The sequence below is a fragment of the Microplitis demolitor genome, chromosome 7 (genome assembly GCF_026212275.2).
Source record: "Microplitis demolitor isolate Queensland-Clemson2020A chromosome 7, iyMicDemo2.1a, whole genome shotgun sequence".
In the NCBI taxonomy this organism is placed as follows: domain Eukaryota; kingdom Metazoa; phylum Arthropoda; class Insecta; order Hymenoptera; family Braconidae; genus Microplitis; species Microplitis demolitor.
Window position 1 is genome coordinate 18,506,989 of NC_068551.1, and position 19,367 is coordinate 18,526,355.

Sequence of the window (19,367 nt, forward strand, 5' to 3'; positions counted from 1 at the left end):
AAGATACATCATCTTTACTACTATTATTATGGCCGTGTATAAAATTTTCTGTATAATATAAAATAATGAAACGTCAGAAAAAAGTAAAACAGAGTCTGTTCCTTTTTATTTTTTATAACTCGATAGGATGCGAGCTCGCATGCCCAACTCGTTGGGGCGTAAAAAAGAATAAAGAAAAAATAAAATACGGATAAAAAAATTTAATGTAACACATTTGCAGCTGCAACGACAACAACGACATCAAGACCAAGTCCACCGTGGTTGATAACCACTCAGCCAAGTGTATGGACTACGGGCAGTCCCAGCGTGAGACCGCCATCCAGGACAACGAGTTTCCCAGCTCAACTGCCGGCAATAACCACCCTCGGTCCGTCCATAACAACCCCATCTAGGTCAGTATATATACATGTCCATATCCATACCATGTATATACTCTCAACTTCTATCATCATTCAATTTACTTCATCTTCAACTCTTTCTACCTCTCTTACTCCAGTCTACATCCATATAAAATCTATTTCAAATTCAAATTTACAGTCCGGCAAGTACGTCTCGAGCAGTCGTTGTAGATGAAACAGAGGACATTGAACGCAATGATTCGAATCCACCTTCAAAGGATAATGTTAGTCCCTTGGCTCCCGTTGTTCCAGAAACAACTGAGTCATCAACAGAACATCATTTCGTATCATGGAAAACCAGCCGTCGACCTATTGGTAAAAATAAACTTTATTATTTTTAAAGATTAAGAGATTTAGGCCATAAGCCAGAGCAAGGTGCTTCAACCAATTGGCAACATGACTCGGCTATTTTTTTCCAACTCATAATTAATTTTATGAAAAAAATGAACCGGCGTTTGTTCTACTGATTGAATTCGTTTTGTAAATTTTAATTTAAATCAAACGTATTATTATTTATTATTTAAGTTTCGACGAGTATTCCGTACACCGAGCACAATTCAAACGGGAAATGGCACGAGTACAACCGACAAGTTTGCCCGCCAACGGCAGCACGACATCTCATCTGGAATGCGACACGAGCCGGTGACATTGCAGTACAAAGCTGTCCCGGTGGAGCTAACGGTTTAGCGAGGTGGAGATGCGTTGCTACTGAGGATTCGGCCACCTGGTACCGTGAGTCCCCAGATCTCAGCGAGTGTCGATCTCTGTGGCTCACTACCTTGGAGAGCCGCGTCATCGAGGGCGATACTATCTTGGGAATAAGCAGCGAGTTGGCTCTCGTAACCGACAACAGTAGAATACTGTACGGTGGTGATATGATGATAACCACCAAAATAATTAAAAATATGGCGGAAAAAATGTCACAGAATATTAGAAATTATGAGGATCTAGCTCAGAGAGAAGTCAGCGTAACAGAGCTGCTACAAAGTGTCATCCGAACTGGAAGTAATTTGCTTGATAAAACACAAATGGCGTCTTGGAAAGACTTGAGTCATCAAGAACAAATGAGGGTCGCCACATCATTGCTAATTGGACTTGAAGAAAACGCTTTTCTGCTTGCGGATACTCTCAAACATCAGAAAACTATCGTACAAGAAGGAAAAAATATATGTAAGTATTTTATTAATAATAAATTTTTCTATTCAATTCAATTCAACTGATTAAATTTATTTTTTTTGCTGCAGTAATGGAAGTACGTGTACTAGAAATCCGTAATATCGTCGCCGGATCCGAAATATTCCCATCGGAATCAGTACAAGAGAGATGGACGACATCAAACAATCACGTTGAACTCACAAGACAATCGTTGTTGGAGAACAGCAGCGAAGATGGTATCGTTCGACTAGTTTTCATGGCATTCGACCGTCTCGAGGAGATACTGCAGCCGCAAATCGAAGAGTCATTCGTAAGTTTAAACGACGAAGCGAGACCACCGCGTAATATCAGCAACAGAATACTCAACAGCAAAGTTATCTCGGCATCTCTGGGAAAAGGTCGGCACATACAGCTATCCGAGCCCGTTCGTATATATTTTGAGCACCTTACCGTTGAAAACGTAACTAATCCCACTTGTGTATTCTGGGATTACATAATGAGGTAAATATCACTATCACTAATAGTTGTAATTATAATAAATATAAATAATATAAATACACATATACACTATGACATTATGAATATTTCGAATTATTATAAGATTATTACTCTTACTGTTTTCATTATTATTATTATTAATATTGTTTTTATTTTAAAAATGAAACAATGCAACGATAAACGAGTCACGTTTTGCATACGTGGACTAGTTAATAAACTAAGCAATGATAAAATAATATAATAATTCTAGCGCGTGGTCAGAGGAAGGCTGCCGTACTACGAGGAGCAATGAGACCCACACTGTTTGCGAGTGTACTCACCTCACAAACTTTGCGGTCCTGATGGACGTCCACGCAGTTAAACTGGACATGGCCCATCAAGTCGCGTTGCAAATCATCACTTATATCGGGTGCATCATCTCTGTTGTCTGTCTCGTTCTCACTATCATGACATTTCAACTCTTTCGCGGACTCAAGGTATATAATGTCACGTCTACTTATAAACCAAATACTTGCTTATGTTATTATTATAACTCATTACTATTATTATTATTATTATTATTATTATTGTTATTGCCATTGTGTATACTTGACGTAATTCACCTTTCAAAAAGTTTCATAACAGCTTTTCAATGCATTTCAGTCGGATCGTACAACCATTCATAAGAATCTTTGTGTCTGTCTACTTATCGCAGAAGTATTATTTGTTTGCGGGATCGGACAAACCGACCAAAGAATCGTTTGCGGAGTTGTCGCTGGTCTTCTTCACTTCTTCTTTCTTTGTGCATTTGCCTGGATGTTCCTCGAAGGTAATTAGATTGATTTTTTTTTATATTTATTAAAACTTTAAAAGAGATATTTAAATTCGCGAATCTTGTATTTGCTGAAAAAAAATTCTTTTGAGTTTATTCCTGTTGTTAGCGAGCCCGCAATCATATTTTTTTTTAACCCGTGAGTGTTTAAATATAAAAATTACTAATTATTGATTCGCTCCGTAGGTTTTCAATTGTATGTTATGCTGATAGAAGTGTTTGAAGCTGAAAAATCGCGCCTACGTTGGTACTATTTAATAGCATACGGCGGTCCGTTGCTAGTTGTTGCAATTTCTTGCATAATAGATCCACTAAGTTATGGCACTGATCGATACTGCTGGCTGAGGGCAGACAACTATTTCATCTTTAGCTTCGTGGGACCCGTCATACTTGTAATACTGGTAAGATAGTTTACAGTTTTATGTTTTATGTATAATAATAGACAGTAAATAATATTAAATTAAATATAAACAAATGAAGTACAGTACGTATTAAGTATACACTTCTGTTAAGTCATATATTACGTGCAAATACTAAATTTAACGGCTATGAATAATGACAAGTATTGCATTGTTACACGTTATTATAATAAATTTTTAATTTCGTTTACTCACCAGGCAAACTTGGTCTTTCTGTCGATGGCGATATATATGATGTGTCGACACGCAAACACCACGGTATCTATGAAAAGCAAAGAACACTCACGGCTCGCGAGTGCTAGGTAAGCATTAATTATTAAATCTACTATCGCAGTAACACAATACGTTTGTTTTTGTTACAAGCATATATTTTTTTTTTTTTATTTTACGATATTTATATTATTTTATATTACATTATAGTAATATTACAAATTAATTGTTTAATACCCAGTTATTTCAAACGTTTTATTTGACCAAGTGTTTATTTTTGCTTTTGAATTTTAAAATATAAATATCCGTGTAAAAAAATTTCCGAAAGTTTCACATGAGGAAGTTTGAAATTTTTCGACCAATTTTACGATTTTTTGAATTAGTGATTTTTATTTTTACATCTTTCGTTTTGAAAAAAAAAAAAAAAAAAAAAAAAAAAAAAAAAAAAAAAAAAAAAAAAAAAAAAAAATATTTTTAAAATGTCACTAAAAAAAATTCAGACGAAAAATTTTTAGAAAAAGTACTAACTCGACTAATGTCAGTTTTTAATTTTTAAAAATTCAATGCGAAGTTATAAATCGTCGAAAATTTTAAAATTTCTCATACGGAAAATTTTGATTTTCTGGAAATTTTATGAACTTTTTCTTTACACTGACGGTGTAGGCTTCTGTAGGTTGAAAAAAAAATTCAACATCCATCTTCTTTATTTATTTTGGTTTTTTTTTTTTTTTGTTTCTTATTTTTTTTTTTTGGTTTTGTTTTATTTTATAATAATTTTAGTTGGAATGTTGGCAAGTTTTATTTTACACAACACACGAGTAATTAATAATAACGTTTATATCGCTCAATAAAATCATTAGCGTGTCCATTTAAAAAGCCCACATTTTTATTCCTACGAAAAATAAATAACAATTTTAGAAACTGTCACTATTAATTATGTGAGTTAAATTGTTTCAGATTATATCTTTCAATTTCTAGTTTTTTTATAAATTTTTTTATTTCGATACAAATTTATTTGTTCAAAAATAAAACAAAATTAAAAAAACATTATAGAAATAATAAATTAGATTTATTTAGATATTTACTTAAAAATAAACACTTATTTTAATAACAAATTGGTAATGGTTAATTAATATAATTAATGGTTAATTAATAATTAATATAGATTAATACTCGATTCAAATTACTTGTTTTAATTTAATTTGTATACACATTTTTTATTTTTTTATCAATTTTAATTAATTGAAATTTGTTTATTAAATATTTGGTAAATGAAAAAGTATTGAATCGCTTCCTGATATTCGGCTCTCGTATTTTTATTAGCGGAATTATTTTAAAATAAATTTATTTATTTTCAAACTGATAAATGGTACCTACAAACATCCTTTTTAATCAGTATTTTTTAATTCATTAAATCATTAGTTCAATGAAAAAACGGGCTATTTGTAAACTGATATTTTAGCGCGAATTTAAACGTTTTTATTTTTCGTACCGTAATAATTTATTGATACATATATAATTAAACTTCAATTTAATTAGTTCAGTTGCTATGCAAAACTGAAATTTTTCGTGGGTGTGTCATACCCACGCGTTTACAGAAAAGGTCTTAAGTTTTTTCTAGAATACTTAAAATATTTAAAGTTCTTTAAATTTTTCAATTGACTTTTAGCCTTTGAATTTATATACTGAGGGTTGAAATAATAAAAAGCTTCGATCAAACAGCTACAGATTTTTAAAAATTCATTCAATTTTTTTTAACAATAATAAATGTTTATTTACAAATTGCCTACAATTTGAATCACCAAATTTTTTTTTTAAAAGTAGAGCCCAATTTCCAAGGAAGTGAAAAACTGAACAGTTAATCCTGTAGTAATATGAATCGAATATTATTGTTGTTAGAAATAAATTACAATTGATTTGATTAGTAATCGAATGGTGCCGGGATAATCATTTAACTTTTGCTCTCTTTTTTCATTTTTTTTATTTAAAAAAAAAAAAAAAAAAAACAAACAAACAAAACAAACAAAAAAAATCTTCTACCCACTTCTGTCTACACTCTTCTACATTCCTCTGCATGGCGTGGTTGATGGTAGTGGAAAGGAAGAGAATGTTCTTCCCAACAAATTGCAAGCGCACTTGTAAGATATTTACCATTTTTATTATTATTATTATTAATTTATTATTATTATTATTATTATTATGTTTACTGTTATTTTTTCTTTTATTCTTTCTGTCCAATTTTATTTCATTTTTATTATCAGACAATCTCATAATAAATACGACAAAATCTAATTGAAATCCATTGATTTTTATTTTTATTTATTTAAATCCGTAGTTCGTGTATGCAATGCTAATTTATTGCTATTTTCTCGTTTATATAAATATACATAAATCGATAATTTAATTTTAAAATTATTATTGACTTTATAATAACTCCAATAAATATTTATAAATAAACATTCATTAAAGTTAACTGATTTATCAATACTATTTACTCGAACAAACAATTATAATAAATATGTTTGTGAGTTTTTGTTAATTAACTTCGTTAAGTAAAATAATAATACTCTGCTAATTAATTAAATTAACCTTTGCCATTTTAGTTAACAATCAACGGATATTTTCTCTTTTTTTTATTTAAACTGTTAAAGTAATTGAAGTCACACGATCAAATTTAATTTTATCTCCTATTTTGATTGATAATTAACCTACATTACAGTTAACTTTTCTTCTTAACTCAAATATTTTAACTCATTTAATTAAATTATTATATTTTTATCCTAAATTAATTTTTGGAGATCAAAATATCGTCGTTTAATAAAATGTATCCCGAATATTGTTTTTTTTTTTTACTTGAGCGTCTTGTTTCATAACCAGACGAAAATATTTTTCAAACCTTTGGAAAATTACGGAAATTGATAATTAATGAATCAGCAATAAAGTCAATATGGTATTTTTAGTTTTCTATACAAGTGAGGCAAATTAAATCTGATAAATGATTCAGTTAAAGGTAAATAAATGTCTTTTTCACTCAATTTCAATTCTAACTGAATTTCGAGGTAACGTAACCGAAAAAAGCTCCATTTTTTATTTTTATTTGATTTGTTAACTAGAGTTTTTGGTATTGTTAGAATGTTATTCTTATTACTCGCCGAAAAAATTATTATTTTATCCGAAAATATCTGAATTCAGGTCTAGTTTCATCAGAATACGGATAGTTTCCATAGAATTTCCCGACTTTCTAGACACTTTCCAAAGAACGAATTTCTAGGCAACTTGTAACTGAAAAAAGCTTCATTTTTTATTTTAATTTTATTTGTTGACTAAATTTTAATGTTATTCTAATCATTCGCCGAAAAAATTTTTGTTCAACTCTGAATTTGAGTAAAAAATAAATTTCTGCTGAATTTAAATTTCCATTTGTTAAAATTGTCTAGTTTAGTCAAAAGTACTCATCAAACAGTAAAAATTTATGAAAAACTAAATTTTAAATTTTTAAAACAATCTGGATTTGAAATTAAACGCCCCGACTATTAATTTTTCTAAAGAATATTTTTAAAAAAACCTACTATTCAGAACACTAAATGCATTTTTGAATCAGTTCATAAAAAATTAAAATATCGATAGTATATTTAATTAACATTTTACTTGAAATAAATATCTAATTACACTAACAACTGCATGCTGTAATTTTACACACTAATAAAGATATCGCACGCTAACATATTTTTGAAATTTAACAATAACAATTTTAAAAATTTTTTATTTAATTTACTTTTATTTGTTTATAACTAGATTAGTAATAAAGTTATTTTATTATCTGACAGTTCTACTGACTGCCACTACAAAATTCTAATTAATAATTGGAGCACGATAATTAGCATAAATTAATTATCAAATGACGAGATAAAATAAAAATAATATTTACGAATACGTAATACATATACAGCAATAGTATTTAATTACAAATATTAATTAACATTATAATCTCGTCATTTATTAAGTAATGAACGTACAGATAATTATTTATCGTAACGTAGAATTTAAATGAATTACTAAATAAAACAGTTAATTAAATAATGAATTTTTATTTTGACAAATTTAGGGCATGGCTACGAGGTGCCATCGTATTAGTATTCTTACTAGGATTAACATGGACCTTTGGACTGCTCTATTTAAATCAAGAATCCGTGATAATGGCGTACATATTCACTGTACTAAACAGTCTGCAAGGAATGTTTATATTTGTCTTTCATTGCATTCAAAATGAAAAGGTAAGGGAATTAACAGGAACTCTATCGCCTACATTAATATAATAATAATAATTAAATAAATAATTTTATATAAATAAATTAATTAATTAAAATCGTTAATTGTTAAATTAATTAATAAGACAATCGTAACTTGCATCGATTTTAAATAACTCATCGATCATCATTCTATTGACTACTAGATATAAGTTTAATAAGAAAAAAAAAGTGAATAATAATTTTAAACTCAGTCTTATTTATAAAAATTGTCAAATAAAATACAAGCCAATTATTAATAATTATTACTTATTTAATACCTCAGATCCTTTGTAGTGTTTTTTTTTCGGTGCACGCGTTTATTTGTAACGTTCACTTTTTTTTATTTAGGTTCCGTTTTAATTTCATGTTCATTTATCTTTCATTAATTTCAATAAATCAGTTTCTTTTAATTAGTAATATTACAAAGACGTTTTTTAATTAAAATAATTGAAGAAGAAGTCAATTGTAACAAAAAAAAAATTATAAATTCATGCTGATACTTGGAGCTGAACTAAACACTAGGTTATGAAAATTTAATACAGAGAAATTATTCTCGTCTGTAATGCTGTGATATCATAGTAGAACTAGTCCATGTTAGCCACCCGCAGAAATTCAAATAAACACATGGAAAAATTACTATAGGCATGATAAAATTGATAATAATTATATCACACATGAGAGCCAGTTTTCAAACCGGCCTCAAATAATATTGCTAGTATGTCTATATATTAATAATATATAAATATGTCGTATGGTCACAATATTGTTTGCATGTGTTTATCTAAATTTCCGTCAGCTGGCCAACTTGGTCCAACTTTACCATGACACCGTAGCATTTCAAACAAGAATAATTTTTCCATATAAATTAAAAAAAATATAAATAGTATGACAATTTGAGCCATAGTTTTTCTTCCCAAATTATTAGAATTGTCATTATTCAACATAGAAATTAATAATTTTAGTTTATGAACAATGACTTTTTTTTTAAAATGGGTTATGTTCACTTATTACAGATAAAATTGTTCGTTTATATTGTTACAGTTGATTTTCTTTGTTCTGAGTATAAAATGTTATCTCTTATATAAATTCACTGACTCAAAGACATACTTTTTTGTTAATTAAAAACTAACGAATCAAAGGTACATTATTCAAATAATTAAACTTTTGTTAGAATTGACCTGCGCTTCAATTAATTTCTTCTGTAATGATATTCAGAACACTACAAAACACAAAAAAAAGTAGTCATTTATTGAAATTAATGGCAAGCTATTTTATTTTTATTTTATAAATAATGCTTTGTTTCGAATTATTTTACGAAATTTAAAAAACACCGCAGCTTTATTTTTTAACTGCACCTTAAACAATATTATTTTGTTGTCGCGCGTAAATAGGTACGTAAGGAGTACAGAAAATTCATAAGAAGGCACTCGTGGCTACCAAAATGTCTGCGTTGTTCAAAGACTGTAACAGGAAGTTCCGGAGGGGGTTCATCAGGTACAAGTGTGGGTGCTGCGGGAGTTAACGGCGGGAAAGACTTTTCATCGCACAACACATCGTCAAATCCATCAGCCCCGACAACTGATAGCTCCGGATTATCGCCGCATGCGGCATCAAATGTGGGTACTCCAGCAAACAATCACCCAAACAACAACAACAACAACAATCTACTGACAGCAACGTCACCAAACAACAATACGAATCTTTCGATAAATGTGAACCTGAACAATTTATCAGTGAGATCGCCAAACGGGGCACACCAGATGCACATGATGGCACCTAGCAACCACAATAGGCATCCTGGCCAGCAAGGTATCCATAAGCCGCTTATACACCAAACCAGGAAACCCGTTCGAGGTCTCTCGCTTCACTGTCGCCTAGTTAATCATTATTATTTATTATTTATTAACCATTTTTTCATTTAGTTATTTACTTTTTTTTTTTCACTAGTTTAAATTATTTTATCGTTTTAGTTATTTAAACTCTCGCTCGCTCACGCGCCTCGACCAGTATTATTTATCGGTTATTTTTTTAGTATTTTAAATATTTGGTACCATGATCAAAATAGAAGCAACAAATCCCATGCATTTTTAAACCCACTTTTATTTATTTATTTTATCGACTCTATAAATATGTTTTGTATATACTAGTATTTATAAATATATATAAGTGATTACTATTATTGAATATTGATTAGATTTAAAGGTTTTTTCATTAAAATTTTATTTTTATTGTTATGTACACTCGATTTTTTCGGGCATAAGACAGTTGTGTAAATTTTCGCTAAAGATCCACTGACTTTTTTTTTCGTACTTCCGGATTGATAAAAAAATATTTTATATCAAACTAATGGGGCTTTTATAAGAATTTATTTTAAAAATCCTGTCAAAGTTTTTTTAAAAAAACATTTTGCCGTAAAATGAACATTAATTTTTTAGATATTTAAATTTATTAGATAATTTGAAAAAATTTACTCAAATAATTGTGATAAAAAATTTTAATTTAATTTTTCCTCGCCTATCCGCGTAATAGACAAAATTTGTTAAAATTTAATTAAAGACCAAACAATTTTTACGAACAAAAACATTAAAATACTGTAATTACTTCTTTACTAAAAAAAAAATTAAATACCCTCACCTTAATATATAATAGTGTACAAACAATATAATAAAATAAAACTAACGAGAGACTGCAAATGAAATTAATATTTGACAAAAAAAAATCACTCATCGTATATTTAAAAAGAAAAAAAAATAAATAAAATGAAAACTCAGTTGTAATTATTACTTTCCGTAGAAAAAAGAACAATGAGGCAACTCGTTACTCTTTAAACAGACTAATTATAATTTCAGTAGTACATGCATGTAATAATTTATAATAATCCATCATATATATTTATTTGCCATCTCTCACTACCGCTTTGTAAATACAAACTTACGCACTATATTAAAAAGTTAAATATTAAACAATAACTTTAACAAAAAAAATATAATACGCTGGGAAAGCGGACACATCACACTCGTCACATTATTTTTTCATTTAAATTACTGTCATTATTATTACCATTTTTATTATTATCATCATTGTTATTATTATTATTACTTATCATTATTATTATTTTTTAAGCTATAAAAGTAAATAAAAATAAATGAAAGTATAATTAAAAAAAGACCTCTACTAACACATGATGGTGGTTTTTCCGTGATTGCTCCCAGCGGGGGGTTTGGTGTACGCGGTGTCACGGTTACTTTGTGTACACTATGTGCAATTCGTTCGGCGAACTCTGTTGAAAATTGTTCACATACTATATACTACTATTATACGTAGATTAATATTTAAATTTATTTATTTATTATTCGGCATATTGTTTTATTTAATAATTATTGCATTTCGAAGGATTCGTATACAATAGCACATATATTTCCTATTTAATTAGCCACAGAAAAAATTTACTTATTCCTTTATTAATTCATTAATAAATACTATATGTTTTTCAAGATGATTAGAAAATTTTTTTAATTTTTTATCATTAATGATTTGCTTACGTAAATCATTTTTAAATTTCAATTGACCAAAAATTTGTCACGTCAAAAAAATCTTTGACATTTTCAAATTTTAATCTCTGGAATTCTGGGTCAAAAATTTAATTACAAATAGTTAATTATATAAAATATTAATTTTTTATGATCCTGAAAGTGACAGGCCAACAATTTTCGGATTTATTTTTTCAATAAATCAATTAAAAAAAAAAAAAAAACAAAAACTAAAAATATGCACATGTAGAAAATAAAAAAATCTATGGGTGCAATTTTTTAAAATATTTTTTTTTCTACAATTTATCGTTTTGAAAAAAATTCAAAAATTATTAGCCGTCAGCTTTCAGTATCATAATTTTTTACTCATTTTACTGCTTAAAAAAAAAAAAAGTCGGTTTATTTTAATTATCCTAATATATATAGGTATATATATGTACAGATATATATTTTAATCTCATGAAAATATTTAAACTTTTTCTGGTGGCTAAAAAATATAGATAATAAATTAGCACTTAACACTTGGCTTACACTGGCTAGTGCATGCAGTTCCTCATATATATATATATATATATATATATATATATATATATATATATATATATATATATATATATATATATATATATATATATATAACATACGATACATACATTGATCCAAACGACTGTAGGCCAACTCGCCTCGTTGATACGATACAATACAAGCCAGACTCTAGCCTAGTTCTGTCGTATCCACGACTCGACAACAATTTCAACTGATGAATATAAACGACTACAACACCAAGAGCAAGTTTAATTAATTGCATAATAATGTAGTTAAGTTAAACAGCCGGCAGTAAACAACAACAACAACAACAACAACAACAGCAACAGCAACAGCAACCAACAACAATAACAGAATACACAGAACGAAATTGACGAATTTACTTTACTCCAATCTATCCATCTATTTATTTATTTATCTACTTATCTATCTACTTATTTATTTTTTTTTTTAATTCTTTATTATTAATTTAAAATGTACTAATTATTTTCTTATACTAAGGGTGATGGTTTTATTATGAGACATTAGAGATATGAAATTAAATTAAAAAAAAAAAAAAAAAAACTAGGATGAATTAAAAATAGACAGAGATTGAGAACGACAGACGATTGCTTTACAGTACTTGATGTCCGGGCGAGGCTGGCCAAACAACGATAGACAACCAGTGGCACCAGTGGCACCAGTAACTTGCGAGACGGCATCTACAGATGCATCCGCAGTCGCTACTTTGCCACACACTCGTCACGCATTCTTTCCGTCAGCTCCTAATATCCCAAAATCTGCAACCGCCACTTGGGGACCTATTAACAAAAACCTCATGTGGAAGGTAACTAATTGCAATCAACCAACAGAATTGTACAGAAAAAAAAAATTAATAACATTTTTTTTTAATATCTATTATTATTCACGGGCTTCTGTTACGCCTTGCTAATTAACATTTATAAATTACTAATTCATTAATTGGTAACTGCTTACTGCACCTTTCACAATGTTCCCTCGAACATAAAACTATTACCGCTTACTTCTTTATATATTTATTTATTTTATTTATTTTAGGTATGTAAATATAATTAACAGAAACTTTTATATTTTATTTACTAATTTATTATGATACTGAAGTTAGTCGACGTCTAATAATTTTTTAATTTTTTTTTTTTAAATGATAAATTATAAAAAAAAAATATTTAAAAAAATTGCACCTATAGTTTTTTTAATTTTCTACATGTACATATTTTTAGTTGTTTTTTTTTTTTTTTTTTTTTTTTTTTTTTTTTTTTATAATTAATCGTTTTGAAAAAAAATCTGAAAATTTTTGTCTGTCAATTTCAAAATCATGTCAGAAAAAAATATTAAATATTTTAATTGAATCGGTTCAGCAAAAAATTTTTTATAATTTTGATTTTTTTTTCTTCAGAATTAATTTATAAAAATTAATAATTACAATTTAAAAGCTGATGACTCAGTTTATTATAAAAAATTTAATGATTTTTTCTACTAAAAATAATTTGCAAAAGTTTCAAAAAATATAAAATTAATATTAAATTAAGTATAGAATTAATTGGTAACTTTATAAAGAAAATAAAAAAAACTAAACAAAATATTTTATTCCACAGAACATTTCTTTTAAATCGTACTCACGTGATTCGGGACACGGTGGTTCTGAGCAAGAGGAATCACCGCGTACACACAATACAATGACACTAGGCGGGCATACAGGACGTACACGTGGCAGCAGTCGTCAATTAATGAACGACAATTTAGAAATAAACAATAGATCATCAAGTATCGGTGGAGTTGCCGGTGGTATTGGAAGTGTCGGCGGACGGAGAGCAGCCTCACCCTACAATCACACATACACCGAAATACGGGATGGAAGTCGTAGCAGCACAGGAACTTCCGGTTATCACGGCAACCATACCCACGTTCATTTATCTCGCGGATTGGTCGGTGAAGATGATCCTGTTTACGAGGAGATTGAGCGAAACGGAATAGGCGGCAGTGGAAGTGGAAGTGGAGTAATTGGGGAAATCCAAGTATCCGACATGTCTGATGAAGACGGAAGACGACAGAGTGACATGAGCCGGCAGTCATCACGCAGTTACGGTGATCATCGGCCTCTAATTCCATATTCGCCCGCAAACGATAGAAATTTTATCCACTACGGGCAGTCAATGGATCGCAACAATCTCCTGCAATACGAACCCTCGCAATACAGTCCCGCTCAAGAGCGAACGCTTAACGCCTGCTGGGAAAAATTAAGGCGCCAACAGGCTAAATATGAGTTGGGCGAAATGAATAATCGTTTGCAGTCAAGCACATACGGGTTATCGCAACAAGATCACACGAGAACAGTTGCTGTATTAGATGGACACACTGTAGTTTGTCATTTACAACCGCAAACGGACATGTACACTGGACGTGGAGTACCACCGCCTTCGTACAGCGAGTGTTAATAAATCTAAATAAACTGTGTTACGTGATTATGATATTTAATTTTTTAATCAGCATATATTTAAAAGACATTTAAATAAATAAATAATAAGAATAAGAATAATAACTTTAAAAATAGACTTTGAGAACGTCCTACCTCGGGCAATAACTTCATTAACGTTAGTCCAGGCTCAATCAGTCGCCGTTCTTAAAAAAAAAATAATTAGTAATATTGATATTGATAAATATTAACAAGTGATTAATTATTTTTCGGAGGTTTTAGTTATTTTTATTAATTTTTCGCAGGCCGAAATCTGCAGGAATGACTGCGTAGTCTTGATAACACGGAGGAATTTTAAAGTGAAGTGAGGCATTTTTTTTTTGTTTATTTTTTTAATTATTAAATAATAATAATGATTAATGAATAATGATAATGAGTGGAGATGAAAAAAATTTGCGCGGAGAATTATCGGAAAGGCGGTGGACAAGTCGGTTATGAAAATAGATAAATGGTTTTTTTTTTTTCATGTATTTTACTATTATCGTAAACATGGTCGATTAATTTTAGTTAATGAAAAATTGTATAATTGTATTTATAGTTGTGTAAATAATAATATGTATGATGTATTTTACGTATACTGGCGTAATTTATGATATGGTATTTAAGAAAAAATTATAAATTAATGAAGAAATAGAGTGGATTTTTAAATACATATCGATGTGGATCATAATTGATTTAAAAAATGACTTTTGTGTAACTAAAGGACAAAGATAATTAACAAATACATAAATATAGTTACATAATTACAATTTGTTGGTTTTAAATCAATTTCATTGAGGTTTCTAGTATATTTGTTTATTATTTATTAATTTAAATATAAACTCAGTTATTTAATAAATTAAAAGTCAAAATATTTATTAATTTTTATGACGGTTTATTATTATTATTTTTTTTTTATAAAAGGAAACAATTAATGATTTACTGGATAATTTTTTTTCACAAACTTGCCCTCAATAATGGTAACTAGAGTAATAAAATATGAAGATTGAAAGATAGGAAGTAAAAATTCCTAATAAATGAATAATTATAATTGATAATTACGTGAGTAATGCACTGAGAGTTTAAAATTGTAATGACTAATAATTAACGACCATGATAAGTAAAATTCTTCACCCTCTTTCCCGTAATCTCACTAACTGTAAATTAATATAATATTTGAAACGTTGCGTTATTCGTCACAAATGTTATTTTTATAAATATATGTAGAATTATATATTATATATATACATATGTATGTATACACTATTGATAATTGATACTATATAAATATGAATATAAATATAAATGTAATTTGAATTGATGATAAATAAGTGAATGCGAGTGAAGAAATTGAGATAAAAAAAAATTAATAATAATTAATAAATCACTAAATGTGACTATTATTATTAATATTATAATTAGATAGCGTGATTTTAAAAATCGCCATTAGAAAAATAAATGGCGAAAAACTTAGTCACTGTTTTTTACAATATTTTTTAAGTAGATAGATTATTATTATTATCTTATTCGCGTCTCATATAAGATAGATTAGAATTACGCGCTCTATTTATTTTTATTTTTTATTAGGTATTAATTATTATTATTCATTTTGTTATTATGATTTTGTATATTTAAAAGAATTATTTAAAAGTCATATTATTTTTTTTTTTATTCCAAAATTTATTTTTATTTTATTAAACGCAATAAAAACATTGTTTGTATACTAGAAAAAAAAAGTTTGTTTCACTTGGAAAATTTTCTCACGGCCGGAGTCGATGGTACCCGAATTGCAAACAATCGAATCTAACCTACTTTCAGATTTTTGAATATTTCGATTGTCTTGTGTACTAGTTGAAGTTTCAAGAAAATTAATTGATGTTTTTTTATTTAGTAGGACGTTTATAAAAGACAATAAAGTTTATATTTTTTTTAGTTTTTTGATTCATTTAAAAATTTATTACAACGAAAACAAAGTAACCATTGAACATTTTGTAACTTCCGACAATGATCGGAAGCCTTCGGTAATTTTCGTCGACTGGCCATTAAGTGAAAACAAAGTAATCGAAAATACTGCCGCATTTAAAAGACTTATTTTGCATTTAAGTGACGAATTATTTTTTTTGTAACTCGAAATTTATTTCTCAATTAAACAGTAATGAGCTGTAACTTACAAAATTTTAAAAAATGAAAGCAAAAAAATTAAAAATTAGCGTATAAAAAGTTAAAAAAGACAATTTGAAAACAAATTGAGTAATTAATAGTTTGTAACAGTAGTTTGTGTAAAAAAGTCGTAAATTCACGAATTGACGCATATATGCACGCAAAAGATAAATAAAGTAGATAAAATCTCGACTAATTAAAAACAAATAGCGTTTCGCAATAATTTCATATAAAAACTCAACAAAATATAATAATTAAACTGGCTCACGTCTACTTAGACAGAGTTTGAAAATAGTGAGAATTTATAAGAAAAAGAAAAAAAAATTAAAACTAAAAATAAATCTGAATTAACAGAAACTTTTCTGTTTAATGAGAGATAAAAGAATGAACGCTTTTGTATGAATGAACGAGGAAAAAATTTATGTAAACAAACAAACGTTGATACGTTTTATGTTACTATTATTATTATTCTAATTATGATTATTTTGGATATTATAATTATTGTAGTTACTTATTCCCCGTTATCCTTCGAGAATTTATTTCCGACTTTGTATATAATGTAAATATTGCTTTGTACATGTTGAATACTTTTAAATGTAAATCAGAGTCGAGGATGCGTAATTAATGAATAAATTAATTAAATATAAATAATTAATTAATTAATTAATAATATTATATAAATGTGAGATACTTATTAAGTGAGAGAAAGAAAGATTAGTTTAATTAATTGACCATTATAAAAGAATTGATGTGACAACACATTTACATGTATATAAATATATATATTTATAAGTATATATGGATATATATATTTATATATAAATATAAATATATATAATAAATAAATAAATACATATTATAAAGACAGAATGTCTAGAATTATAATTTAAGTCTTGAAATAATAGGAATGTAAATATAAAACTGATGCGATGAAATAAAAAATAACTAAAAATGCCCAAATAATTATTGTATATCTATCGATTTACGAGTAAACAATAATAAAAAAAATTAAATTTATTTATAATTTATTAATATATATTCATTATTATCACAATTACTATTTATTACCATTTATAAATTTAATTATATAGTTTTCAGCGTCAGCCATTTTGTTACGCCGTGCTGCAGTTAATGGCGTGGCATTAAAATCATCTGTGTAGTTGATATCTATCAGTTTATTGGTTAATATATACTTAATCACAGATATATTACCGACAGAAGCTGCAATATGTAACGCAGTCTGTCCAATTGAATCTTTCGATGTAACATCAGAGCCCAATTGGATCAACCGGTGGAAGACTTCAAAGTTATTGCTTTTTACTGATTCGTGTAGCGGCAATAGACCAGAATAGTCACTTTTATTAAGTAATTCTGGCGATGTTGATATTAATATATCTATCGCATCGTAGCACCCATGGAAGGCTATTAGATTTTTATATCATTATTAAATTTAACGTACATTAAAAGTAATTTTTTACTTACCCGCAACGTGTAGACATGTCCGACCATTATTGCTTGCAGAGACAGCCAATGAAGGTTTTATTTTTAGTATTAATTTTATAATATCGATATTACCTGCACGGCAGGCAATATGCAATGGACTCCAGCCATCTTTGTTACGTAATTCCAAATTCGCGCCATGGTTTATTAATATATTTGTAGATTCAAATGCTTCTTTAGTATTTTTTGTGCACGCCAACATCAGCGGTGTCCAATCAGCGCGTTTTAATGCATCTATAGTCGCTCCTAAAATTATAAATAAAAATTAGCATTCATTGTAAATTTATCAATACTTTTTCATTCCTCATTTGAAAAGATCATTGTTATAAAGTCATATAGTACTTTTTCATGATACCTAAATCGAAATTTAAAATTTCAGTGTCTCTACAGCCAATCAACAGAAGATAATTTCAGTGCGATGCCGCAAATGAATATTAGCAAACGCGTAAATTGTGAATTCCTTCAGTCAGCAGGCAGAAACAAACTTGTTTCGTTTTTTGTGAACAAACAAATAATGTTTCCACCCACTGACTGAAGGCTTTCGCAATTTAAACTCTGATACTTGTCATTTTTTTAATAGTAATTTTAGGCCATTAATTTTATTTACGTAAATGACAGTTCTGACTGTGATTAAGTTTTATAAAAATTAGTGTCAATAATAAATAGTATTTATAGTTTCTGCTTAATTATAAATTGCAAATGACAATTTAATAGTTAATGACACTATTGGTCTTAAATTAACTTATTTCTGACTGACTGCTGACACTGAAACTTTAAGTTCCAATGTAGGTTTCAAACTGCCGGTGATGTCAGCCTTCACTCTGGTCTGAAATCGTGTCTTTCATCCCTGGTTACACAATATACTATTAAATTTAAAGTGGTCAAAAACGGCACTTTTACCCCACTTGTTTAAATACAAAATGATACCTTGGGTTACTAAAAATTCCAATACATCAGTTTTTACAAATTGTGCGGCTTCATGCAACGGTCTTTTCATATCTTTATTAGCAACATCTATTTTAAATTCAGGCTTTGAAAAATTATCACATAAATATTTAACAATATTTAAATAGCCTTCACGAGCTGATATATGCAAAGCTGTATCTCCCGATGATTCATGCCGGAAAATAGTCCAGTCGTCAATTTTCCATTGTTCAGATAAATTTATTAATTTATCTAAGTCACCTCTTTGTGTCGCATGTAAAAATTCTTTTGATAAATTTACAATATTATTCATTATTATTAATTACTAAATAATAAAAGTAAATTATAGTTTAAATTTAATTAAAATTCAAATACAGAATAACTAAAAATTCAAACATCTCAAATTATTGTTTCAAATTTATCTAGCACTTCTTTGTTCACACAAATTTATACGTAA

The 19,367-nt window shown here is 28.2% G+C and overlaps 2 protein-coding genes across 10 annotated transcripts in view; one reads left to right on the top strand and one right to left on the bottom strand.

Moving 5' to 3' along the window:
* The window catches only part of LOC103574142 (latrophilin Cirl), a 211,846-nt gene extending 197,149 nt beyond the window's left edge, over positions 1-14,697 (top strand). For 4 of the 9 annotated variants that reach the window (XM_008553519.3, XM_053740374.1, XM_008553520.1 and 1 more), the window contains 13 exons: positions 221-392; positions 538-713; positions 924-1,568; positions 1,643-2,054; positions 2,302-2,527; positions 2,694-2,859; positions 3,049-3,263; positions 3,480-3,583; positions 5,585-5,629; positions 7,597-7,765; positions 9,172-9,396; positions 12,476-12,682; positions 13,470-14,697. In XM_008553519.3, coding sequence (XP_008551741.1) covers positions 221-392; positions 538-713; positions 924-1,568; positions 1,643-2,054; positions 2,302-2,527; positions 2,694-2,859; positions 3,049-3,263; positions 3,480-3,583; positions 5,585-5,629; positions 7,597-7,765; positions 9,172-9,396; positions 12,476-12,682; positions 13,470-14,309 — 3,602 coding nt within the window. In that variant the 3' untranslated portion in view covers positions 14,310-14,697. Of the gene's footprint in view, positions 1-220; positions 393-537; positions 714-923; positions 1,569-1,642; positions 2,055-2,301; positions 2,528-2,693; positions 2,860-3,048; positions 3,264-3,479; positions 3,584-5,584; positions 5,630-7,596; positions 7,766-9,171; positions 9,590-12,475; positions 12,683-13,469 lie in introns of those variants that run through there. The other 5 variants (XM_008553522.1, XM_008553521.1, XM_008553524.3 and 2 more) reach the window with 5 other exon arrangements.
* Positions 14,698-14,786: 89 nt separating this feature from the next.
* Positions 14,787-19,343, bottom strand: LOC103574144 (ankyrin repeat domain-containing protein 16). Its single transcript, XM_008553526.2, has 3 exons — positions 18,914-19,343; positions 17,969-18,232; positions 14,787-17,908 (listed from the first exon to the last, which is right to left on the bottom strand). The coding sequence occupies exons 1-3, from the start codon at positions 19,221-19,223 to the stop codon at positions 17,544-17,546; spliced, it is 939 nt and encodes a 312-aa protein (XP_008551748.1). The 5' UTR covers positions 19,224-19,343; the 3' UTR covers positions 14,787-17,543.
* Between the last annotated feature and the right edge of the window lie 24 nt (positions 19,344-19,367).

Bases quoted from the DNA above. Each gene is read 5' to 3' on its own strand.
- LOC103574144 (XM_008553526.2), bottom strand. From the start codon at position 19,223: ATGAATAATATTGTAAATTTATCAAAAGAATTTTTACATGCGACACAA. The intron at 18,233-18,913 runs GTATCATTTTGT...TTATAATTTTAG, and splicing joins GGAATTTTTAGTAACCCAAG to GAGCGACTATAGATGCATTA. The intron at 17,909-17,968 runs GTAAGTAAAAAA...AAAATCTAATAG, and splicing joins GACATGTCTACACGTTGCGG to CCTTCCATGGGTGCTACGAT.